Below are 11,314 nucleotides of genomic sequence, written 5' to 3' on the forward strand. Positions count from 1 at the left end.
ATAATGTGTAGTTGCAATAATTTTCTTGGAGAAATACTTCATTTTCTGGAACAATTTCAAGGGTGCCAACACTTTCGGCAATTACTGTACATAGTAAATACACGCCACTATGTGATTGGGCTCAAGGTACAATAATACTCTGTATCTCTCAGTTTCTTGGCAGTGCAAATCTTTATTTAACTGATATGATCTGGCAGATCACCACCAAGTATTGGTGGACGATATTTGTACCACTGTTCCACAAACACCAGTGTGTCCACTTGAGCATCACTGAATTTTCTTTTATCATAACGGGCTTCTTCTTTTTCTCTTTCCTTCTTTGTTTCTTCAAAGTACTTCTTCACACATCTCTCAGCAAGCTTATGATTATGCTCAATACACATCACCTCAAAACATTTCTCCTCCATGTCGGAGTACTTGTTCCAGTAGCGGACTTGTAGCGTTTCATGTGTGGCCAAAAGTGGCAACACAAACCGAGCGACAGCACCAAGTACGATAAGTGTAAGAACTGTTATACAGCCAATACCCTGTAAAGACAGAAGAGATAGCAATATAAAAAAGGTGAAGGAGTTAAAAGGAACCAGACATATGATATATTCTGCCAGATCCATGGGCAGCATGTAGAGTGCTTTAAAAAAGTATTCACAGGGGAGAATATGGTGAGAAGTCGTTGGTGGCATTTGAAGTACGCTTTTCCCTGATATGCTGCAGTGTTTCAGAGTTAAACACATAGCTGAAATCATTTAGTCAGTGTTTGATACACTCCCTTGAAAAAGTATTCATACCTTGTGAACTTTTCCCCTTTTTTCACGTTACACATATAAACATTTTTGGATGATGGACTGAACAGTGCTCCGTGAGATATTTAGAGCTTGGGCTATTTTTTTTTTATAACACAACCCTGCTTTACTCTTCTCCACAACTTTATCCCTGACCTGTCTGGTGTGTTCCTTGGTTTTCTTCATGGAATTTGATCCCTAATGTTCTCAAACAAACCTCTGAGGCCTTCACAGAATAGCTGTAGTTATACTGAGGATAAATTGCACACATGAGGACTCAATTTACAAATCATGTTACATGTGGAGGCAATTGGTCACTAAGGATTTTAATCAGACTACAGTGAGAAGACTATAAGTGCATGCAACAATTTTCAGATTTAGATTTTCACTATATTTAGAAAGCCATGTATTATCTATTTTACATTTCACAAATACTTGCTACTTTGTGCTGGTATATCACATAAAGTCCCAATAAAATACATTTAAATTTGCGGGTGTAAAATGCAAAAATGCAGAAAAGTTCACGAGGTATGAATACTTTTTCAAGGAACTGTATCAGACAGTGGCTACATGATTGCAACCATGAATATATGACTCCGAAATGCTGCAGCAAAACATACTTTAAAAGCTACCAGCGACTTCTCACCACATTCTATCCCTGCGTGTGTGTATAGGGAGGAACCTGTCAGTCATTGGCAGTGGGCAGGATAAGCCATTGGGGACACACAATGTCTGACTAGTCACCCATGTGGCTTGGTCCCCGGCCACCTTTCAGAAATCAACCAGTGTCTGATACATGCTGCCTGTGGATCGGGCAGGATGTATTAGCTGTCAGATTCTGTTTATAGGCTATATTCACATATGCACTTGCTAATCCTGCTCCTTTGCTGGTTTTTCAGCTTTCCTACATTAAAGGCACCTTGTCCATCATTCTCGTGATGCTGCAGCAAATCACTGGTCTCATAGTCATTAGTATGTATGAGATGTGATTGCCTGCAGACGTTTTCTGTATAATGCATGTGAAATTATCACTTTAGGACTGGCGGGGACCACTCAAGCTCCAGAGCTGCAGCGATGAGGGATTGAATTGAATGAAAATATTCATTATATAATTTTTAAAAACAGTTTCTGCTCTTAGCTTATTTATTATAAATACCTGAAAACCCCTTTAAATCTAATGCTACCACTTAGTTTCCAACTTTGATGTTGGATTCTCAGATAAGCCTTAATCAGAGAGAATTGGGTATACTTAATTATAGGGGTTTTACCATTGGATAATGTTATTGCATTTTGTTAGGAATCTAGTTGTGCGAGATTAGGCTGAGATCACATGTCCTGTAATCATCCGTTAGATCGGATCCTGCAAGATCCATTGGCAAAAAAGTTCTGCAAACACGGCTTTTTTGTCCGTTGTTAAATAACTAAGTTCTGTCGGATCTGTTCTTAAACATAAGAGTCTATGGAGGACGGATCCATTAACAGATTGCTATTTAGTCATCCATTGTACTTGCACTTGTAATGGATCCGTTACTTTCTTACCGGATCCGTTACAAATGGAAGATAAATAGCAATCCTTTAACGGATCCCTTCTCCATAGACTCCAATGAATCCGGCAGTTTCCATACAGATCTCTGTAGGATTTGGTCAAACGGATGATTACAGGACATGTGAACTCCGCCTTAGAAAAACATGGCTGCTTTCTCCCAGATAGAGATCCGCACCTCTCCAGTGTGTTATCTGGTATTACAGCTCAGCTATAATGCAGTGAATGACGTTGAGCTGCGACATTACACACACAGCTGAATAGGATAACTGAAGTGAGCACTAATATATATATATTATGAGTGCAAGCCAAAAAATACATACTATACAAGGATAAGGCTGCACATCAAACATAGATAATGGTATAATGCCTCAAGCATATGGAAAAATATTGGAATATACAATGAAAAATGCTACTTGCTAATTTGAACATGTGAATAATGAATTCATTATTCACATGTTCAAATTAGCAAGTAGCATTTTTCATTGTATATTCCAATATTTTTCCATATGCTTGAGGCATTATACCATTATCTATGTTTGATGTGCAGCCTTATCCTTGTATAGTATGTATTTTTTGGCTTGCACTCATAATATATATATATATATATATATATATATTAGTGCTCACTTCAGTTATCCTATTCAGTTATGTGTAGTTTTTTTCTGAATGTGAACACAGCTCCGCCCCTTTCGGCCATGTTTTTTCCATCTCCTATATAAGATAGTCCTTAGTTACCCCTCTCCACCCACAGCAGTTTTTAATTGCAATGAGATGACACACAGTTAGGGTCACAGATCTAGGGACCCCAATATAGAGATATACCTTGATGAGGTCTTGGGGCTCAGTTACATTGATCAATGCGATTGCTAAATATCTCCTTTTTCCTAATATTCATGGCAGGTATGCAATTCATTATTCACATGTTCAAATTAGCAAGTAGCATTTTTCATTGTATATTCCAATATTTTTCCATATGCTTGAGGCATTATACCATTATCTATGTTTGATGTGCAGCCTTATCCTTGTATAGTATGTATTTTTTGGCTTGCACTCATAATATATATATATTAGTGCTCACTTCAGTTATCCTATTCAGTTATATGTAGTTTTTTTCTGAATGTGAACACAGCTCCGCCCCTTTCGGCCATGTTTTTTCCATCTCCTATATAAGATAGTCCTTAGTTACCCCTCTCCACCCACAGCAGTTTTTAATTGCAATGAGATGACACACAGTTAGGGTCACAGAGCTAGGGACCCCAATATAGAGATATACCTTGACGAGGTCTTGGGGCTCAGTTACATTGATCAATGCGATTGCTAAATATCTCCTTTTTCCTAATATTCATGGCAGGTATGCAATTTATTATTCACATGTTCAAATTAGCAAGTAGCATTTTTCATTGTATATTCCAATATTTTTCCATATGCTTGAGGCATTATACCATTACACACACAACGGCCGAGCAATGTTTACTAGCATCAAGTTGACCGCTGCCGCATCTGCACATAAGATATGTTCGAGGTTGTAATCCACTTATATGTGTTGTGTGTGTTTTAATTTTTTTAATGGTGATATTAAAAGTTATATTTTAAATTGTCTACTACATACATTGCTATCACTCTTGCCTGGCTTGTTAGGGTGGCGTTACACGCAACGATTTATCGTGCGATCGCAGGAGCGATCGCACCCGCCCCCGTCGTTTGTGCTTCACGGGCAATTTGTTGCCCATGGCGCACAAAGTCGTTTACTTCCGTCACACGTACTTACCTCCCGAACAACCTCGCTGTGGGCGGCGAACATCCTCTTCCTGAAGGGGGAGGGACGTTTGGCGTCACAGCGATGTCACACAGTGGCCACCCAATAGAAGCGGAGGGGCGGAGATCAGCGGGATGTAACATCCCGCCCACCTCCTCCCTTCCGCATTGCCGGCAGGACACTGTTAAGCTGTGTTCGTCGTTCCCGGGGTGTCACACGGAGCAATGCATGCTGCCTCGGGAACGACGAACAACCGGAACGACAGAAGGAGGAACGAGTTTATGAAAATGAACGACGTGTCAACGAGCAATGATAAGATGAGTATTTTTGCTTGTTCACAATCATTCGTAGCTGTCACACGCTACGATATCTCTAACGATGCCGGATGTGCGTCACGGAATCTGTGACCCCGACGACATATCGCCCGATATATCGTAGTGTGTGACGCCGCCCTTACCCTAATTTATCTGTGGGCAATATACACAATTGCTTTTTCTGCACATTAGTCATCAATAATTTCATTTTTTTACTGTTGCATATATACCAGTATGTTTCTGAATTTTTACCTGTGATAAAAATTTAAGAAACCTGGAGATCGCCTTCCTGGTTGAGGACTGACAGAGCAAGTCAAAGTTCTTGCAAGGCACTTTAGCCAGTAGGACTGTTGTTTCATACCCAGGAAAGTCATCAAAACCTCCAAACTGGTCAGGGTCCAGCGTCTCACTGAATCCACAGACTAATAGCTTTCCATCTAAAAAGCAGATAAGGATCCACACGATAGGTGGTGCCAGAGCTCTAATCATCATCGTAATGAACATCTGCCTGAAACAAGAGAATACCCGTCAGTGCTATGTTGGACGGTTGGAATCTGGGGTGGTGATTGAATGGCATTTTGTAGGATATCCATACTATTAGGTAAGCCAAGCACTTCTCTGCCACTTGGATGTCAGGACAATAGGCTTTAGCTCCTCCCTCTGCCTCTAGCTCCTCCCTTTGTCTCTAGATCTTCCCTATGCCTCTAGCTTCTCACTCTGCCTCTAGCTCCTTCCTCCGCCTCTAGCCCCTCCCTCTGCCTCTAGCCCCTCCTTTAAGCTTCTCCCTCTGCCTCTAGTTTTTCTTTCTGCCTATAGCTCCTCCCTCTGCCTCTAGCTTCTCCCTCTGCCTCAAGCTCCTTCCCTCTGCCTCTAGCCCCTCCTTCTAACTCTAGCTCCTCCTTCTGCCTCTAGTTCCTCACTCTGCCTCTAGCTCCTCCCTCTGCCTCTAGCTCCTTCCTCCGCCTCTAGCCCCTCACTCTGCCTCTAGCCCCTCTTCCTAGCTTCTCCCTCTGCCTCTAGTTTTTCTTTCTGCCTATAGCTCCTCCCTCTGCCTCTAGCTTCTCCCTCTGCCTCAAGCTCCTTCCCTCTGCCTCTAGTCCGTCCTTCTGACTCTAGCTCCTCCTTCCTCTAGTTCCTCACTCTGCCTCTAGCTCCCCCCTCTGCCTCTAGTTTCTCCTTCTGTCTATAGCTCCTCCCTCTGCCTCTAGCTCCTCCCTCTACCTCCAGCTCCTGCCTCTGCCTCTAGCTCCTCCTCCTGCCTCTAGTTCCTCCCTCTGCCTATAGCCCCTCCCTCTACCTATAGCTCCTTCCTCTGCCTATAGCTCCTCCCTCTGCCTCTAAATCTTTCCACTGTCTACAGCTCCTCCCTCTGCCTCTATCATCTCCCTCTGCCTCTAGTTCCTGAGTATGCCTCTAGCTCCTCCCTCCTATCTCAGTAATGGGAAAGTCTTCACTGAATAAAGATGTTAATTCAGAATTGAGAATTTTGATAATCACTGATCAATTCTGGCAGAGAAAGAAGTAAATTTGTCTTATAAGATATATGACATAGTTGCTTATTTTCATGTACACTATTGATTTATGGAATAAAAATTAAAATGACTGTTACACTTTAAAGAAGTAATAAACCTAGAAATGAATGATCAAATTAACAAAAAATGTATTAACTCGTAACTCAGAGAATGCAGAGGTTAATCTGCTGCTGATCAAATTTATCTTGAGCTGGTGGTTCGCTGAAGCCCTGCCCCTTATACAAAGGGGCAGGCCAGAGCAGAGGGGGGAGGTTTCTGCTGCAGCCAATTTTCTTACAACCACACACAGGACAGTGAGGAGGAATTGGGACGACATGGCCGAGCTCTTGGGACACAGAAGAAAATTTATTTTTATACTTACTTTTATTTCTAATATGAGGAGGAGAATAAGGAAGTCCTGGGATATTATATAGTTTTGTGCATTTTCTGTGTTTAGTGTTCTTTCAGGAATGTTATTAAGATTTACTCCTTTGTCCACAACAGCATAAATTAGGTTATACACCGCACATCTCTGTCCTAGTTTATAACTAATTTGGTAAATGAGATTCAGATGTACCTCTGATGGGGCCATTCATTTCAAAGGGGCAAACAGTCTAAAATATGAACCTTTTTTAGGCAGTGTCGAACTTCTTAGAGGAATTTAAAGAGTAGTATTTTTTGGATTTCATCAATATTTTCTGTCATCGATAATGGCATCAGTACTAACTGGTACTGTCACGATTCCTCTGTGCAGAGTATCTTGCACTGAAGATGCTCTGCTGTGTTTTCTGGACTTGCTGAGCTGGCAGGTTGATTGACTGTGCAGGATTCCATTCTGGTTCTGGGAGGTGTGTGCTCGGGTCTTTCTGATAATTGCCCTGTTTCTTTACTGAGCATGCTCCCCCACAACCTTGCCAGTCGTACACTCTAGTTTGGTAGTTGTGCTGTTAACCTGTGTCTTTGCTTTGTTCTAATCTTTGTTTCCTGACCTCGGGCTGTTGCTTGACTTCTCTTTGCTGCTTCTTGTTCCTGTTGGGACTTCTTGGCTTTTGACCCCGGAGCGTCATCTGACTATGTTTCAGTTTTCTCCCTGAAGTTATTACATGTCTTCCTGGAATACTGATCCCAGATTGTGACCTGACTACGCCTGAATTATCCCTGTGTCCATATGTGTCCTGCTGTTACCAGACCCCGGATTTCCTGACTACTCTTCTGTCTACTACCCGTAAGTAGTGGCTTGCATTACAGGTAGAATAATCTTCATAAAATAGGAGAAAGCAATAGACAGAGAGTCCATTCAGCCCTTAGATACACATACAAGCGACTCAAGGAAAAGTTCCCCGGTTACTGATTGCTATTTCTTATGATGAAGATAGGCACTATATAAGTGGAATAACACCATTCATTAGTTTGAAGATGCATTCACTCTGAAGCACTGTATGTACACAGCTGTTCAATGGATGAAAGAAGAGCATGAAAACCCTGAAACACAATGGTCTTTGCATACGGTCCTGATGTGAGATATAATGGACACATATTTAATGTTCTGCAAAAAAAAATGTAATGATTCATTATAATTACTCATCAGGCAAATGCATTCACATGAGCAGCCTTGATCTTTAAGAAAGCTGTATACTCAGTGGGACTCAGAATGGTCTTCCTATAAGATGTGATCTAAGTGGGTTCTACTATCTTGTAAGAAAATAAGTACGTGATGGGCATATAAAACCTTTATAAGACATCAGGATGATTGGACCAACACATTATGTCTGTCAGCTCCACTATGGAATAATCATGGAACTGTTACAAAACACAAATCTCACCATTTCTCATATTTGCTGTCATAGAGATGAAGACTTATGTTATATAAGACCTGATATCTTCTGACAATTTACTAGAATATTGCCTTCAATAATTTCAACAGAAATGCCGCTGACGAAGACCATGAGGTGGCCATTAGGCCGTCAGCAAGAATTGACCCATTCCTGGTTGGTCGTTTACCCATTGATGAGAATCTGTGAAGAATCTGGGGGTGAGGGATTCCCCCAATGGTCAATGAAACGTAGTTGAGATTGGAACATATGCAAGGCCATGTTCAGTTTCAAGGAATGCACAGTATAATGTGACAGCGGTAAACTGAAAATTGCTTTCATTTTTCAGACTTACCTTAACACTTTCTTGTTTTTCGCTCTACTTCCCTCAGGTCTGGAATATTCTATTGTCAATGATCCACAATACTGACTGACAAGAATCCCAACAAAGAAGAAGATCAATGGTGGAGCCAACAAGACCATCAGAGAATAAGGTTTGTTGAAGCCTGGTACACACGGGCACTTGAATTCATAGGCCTTGAAAACTACCACGCTGGTTAGGATGACTGCCCCGCAAACTATGTTCAACTTGGCTTCTGCTCCCGACTGGAAGTATTTCACAACTCTTTCCATGTTGATTTCTAATGTACAAACATAAAAATAATGTATTTTTAATACATTTTTGCACTTTGTCAGGGTGCTGTGCTCATCTCATGCATTTTAGATAACTGTAGAGCGATTGCTATTTTTCCTGACCCTCTATTTACATGCTTGGTCAGGGGGTCCAAGTATGGAATGTTTTCAATGGGGTAAGTGGATTAGATTCCACAAGCAGATGCTTATCTGCTATAAAAACAAAGTCAACAAGTTAATATTCCTTCTTCTCTCAATATCCTATTTCAGGGAAGAGTCAAGAGGTCCACAAACCTGTGTGTCCTAATATTTGAATAACAAAGAAAACTAGGTGAGGTCACTAAGTTCAGTGAGGCCACCTGAGGTGAGGTTAACTGTGATAACAGGTGGACGACCATGGGAAACTCCAGCTGTGACTGCAAATAACCTGTGCCTCAGTCTCTGCCTGAAGCTCACAGCATGTGGTCATGTTCTGTGCTCCTGCTCTGTCAATTCAGATGGTACTGGAATCGTATGGGATTATGTCTGACTTGGGTGTTTTTGGGGTTAATAAATGGGTGAAAGAGGGTGTATTTTTGCATTTTATTTCAAATAAAGTGTTATTTTTATGTTTGTGTTTATTTATTTTCACTTAGAGATTAGTAATGAGAGGGGTCTTATAGACTCCTCCCATTACTAATCTAGGGCTTAGTGGCAGCTGTGAGCTGTCATTAACCCCTTATTACCCCAATTGCCACCCCACCAGGGCAATCAGATGAGCCAGGTAAAGTTCTGGGATTGTCGCATCTAATGAATGAGATAATCATGGGCGGCTGCGAGCTGCTATCTTTAGGATCAGGGGCCCAATAGCTATGGGCCTCTCCAGCCAAAAATACCAGTTCCAAGCTGTCGGCTTTATCATGCGTTTGTTCTTATTTTGATGCACAGCCAAGATAACGCACATGGCTGGGGGCCGCAACCTGTAGCCGTATGCTTTATCTTGGCTGGGTATCATAATATAAGGGGGACCCTATGCCAATTTTTGTATTTATTATTTTGTATTTATTTTTACACCAATCAAGCAGGAAGCAGTCAGACAGCACCCCCAGCCTTTGTGATCGCGTGGACTGCGGGTAGGCGGGGGGAAGCAGTGCATATGCATAAAGATAATAAGCAGCCCCAGAAGTAGAGTTAGTGGCCCTAGAAGCAGTGTACAGCTGCAATGAGGCCGGTAAGTATGAAGTGCTTGCTTTACTCTTCTTTTCTTTTTTTTTTTAATTACCCGGGTGGCCTGAACCGGATCGTTACCCTGAGTTCCATGGCAACTCTAGATCCGAGGTCGGTGCTCTGAGCGGATCCGGACTTTTACAGTACGGATCTGCCCATCACTAGTTATTAATGGTTGTCTGAGGAATGGTCTGACTCGCTGAATGGACTTATAGCCATGTTGGCTACTGGCATTACTGTGATTGGCTGGCCGCATCGAGTCATTGGGTCTTATACTCTCCTCTCCTCATTGGCATACTCTACTCTAGATGCAGTTCAGGGAGAGGTGATCTAGGAGGGAAATCTTAGATTACAGCAGACATTTTGGCAGTGTTTAATTGCAATTGCAGTCAGTGTATACCACTGCTGCACCATCAAAACAAAAGTCCTTTTTAAGCCTGCTTTATACCTTACAATTAGGTGTGCGATCTCGTATGCGATGTGACACGCCCAGGTCGCATATGCGATCTTATGAGATTGCACGTAGGTCGTTCATTTGCTGTCACACGTGCGTTAGTAGTCTATGTTATATTGATCAATTTTGTGTGCGATCCTTTAGATCATGTGTTCTGTGACGTATGCATTGGGCACCTTTTTTTTTTTTTATTTATTGACTTGACAAGCGTGTGTAATGTGTAGGGACACGTTTTTACTATGTCATCTGCCATTCAGCTCTGCTACATGGCCGCTGACAGCAGCCACAGACAGCCATGTAGCAGCGGTGAATGGTAGTTGACAGCAGACACAGACAGAGCCGCACAATCAGAATGAACTCGGGTGAACCTCACCCGACTTCATTGTCATGCTGCGGCTCTGTCTGTGTCGCGCCCTGATTAGCGGTCACCTGTGAAGGATTCACCGGTGACCGCTAAACTCCTGAGTAACTGAATTGAGCAGCCCTCTCTCATACTCACCGATCCCCGGCGCTGCACGGCTTTCTCACTGCTCCGGCGGCTTTTACTGTTTTGAAAAAGCCGGCCGCCCATTAAACAATCTCGTATTCCCTGCTTTCCCCGCCCACCGGCGCCTATGATTGGTTACAGTGAGACACGCCCCCCACGCTGAGTGACAGCTGTGTCACACTGCACCCAATCACAGCAGCCGGTGGGCGTGTCTATACTGTGTAGTGAAATAAATAATTAAATAATTAAAAAAAACGGCATGCGGTCCCCCCCAATTTTAAAACCAGCCAGATAAAGCCATACGGCTGAAGGCTGGTATTCTCAGGATGGGGAGCTCCACGTTATGGGGAGCCCCCCAGCCTAACAATATCAGCCAACAGCCGCCCAGAATTGCCGCATACATTATATGCGACAGTTCTGGGACTGTACCCGGCTCTTCCCGATTTGCCCTGGTGGGGCAATCGGGGTAATAAGGAGTTATTGGCAGCCCATAGTGGCCAATAAGTCCTAGATTAATCATGTCAGGCATCTCCACGAGATACCTTCCATGATTAATGTGTAAATTACAGTAAATAAACACACACACCCGAAAAAATCATTTATTAGGAATAAAAAACACAAACATATACCCTGGTTAACCACTTTAATCAGCCCCAAAAAGCCCTCCATGTCCGGCGTAATCCAGTATGCTCCAGCGTCGCTTCCAGCGCTGCTGCATGGAGGTGACCATAGCTGCAGCAAACACAGCCGCTCCGGTCACCTCCACACAGCAACTGAAGACAGCCGCGCGATCAGCTGAGCTGTCACTGAGGTTACC

The 11,314-nt window shown here is 42.6% G+C and overlaps 1 protein-coding gene across 1 annotated transcript; it reads right to left on the reverse strand.

Moving 5' to 3' along the window:
• Positions 1-176: 176 nt before the first annotated feature.
• On the reverse strand, positions 177-8,350 carry LOC142313324 (calcium homeostasis modulator protein 3-like). Its single transcript, XM_075352324.1, has 3 exons — positions 8,073-8,350; positions 4,648-4,903; positions 177-527 (listed from the first exon to the last, which is right to left on the reverse strand). The coding sequence occupies exons 1-3, from the start codon at positions 8,348-8,350 to the stop codon at positions 177-179; spliced, it is 885 nt and encodes a 294-aa protein (XP_075208439.1).
• Between the last annotated feature and the right edge of the window lie 2,964 nt (positions 8,351-11,314).

Source organism: Anomaloglossus baeobatrachus, chromosome 5 (assembly GCF_048569485.1).
Source record: "Anomaloglossus baeobatrachus isolate aAnoBae1 chromosome 5, aAnoBae1.hap1, whole genome shotgun sequence".
In the NCBI taxonomy this organism is placed as follows: Eukaryota; Metazoa; Chordata; class Amphibia; order Anura; family Aromobatidae; genus Anomaloglossus; species Anomaloglossus baeobatrachus.

Excerpts from the sequence above, each read along its gene's own strand:
- LOC142313324 (XM_075352324.1), bottom strand. The coding sequence starts at position 8,350 with ATGGAAAGAGTTGTGAAATACTTCCAGTCGGGAGCAGAAGCCAAGTTG. Across the intron at positions 4,904-8,072 it reads AAAAACAAGAAAGTGTTAAG|GCAGATGTTCATTACGATGA; the intron begins GTAAGTCTGAAA and ends CTCTTGTTTCAG. Across the intron at positions 528-4,647 it reads TTCTTAAATTTTTATCACAG|GGTATTGGCTGTATAACAGT; the intron begins GTAAAAATTCAG and ends CTGTCTTTACAG.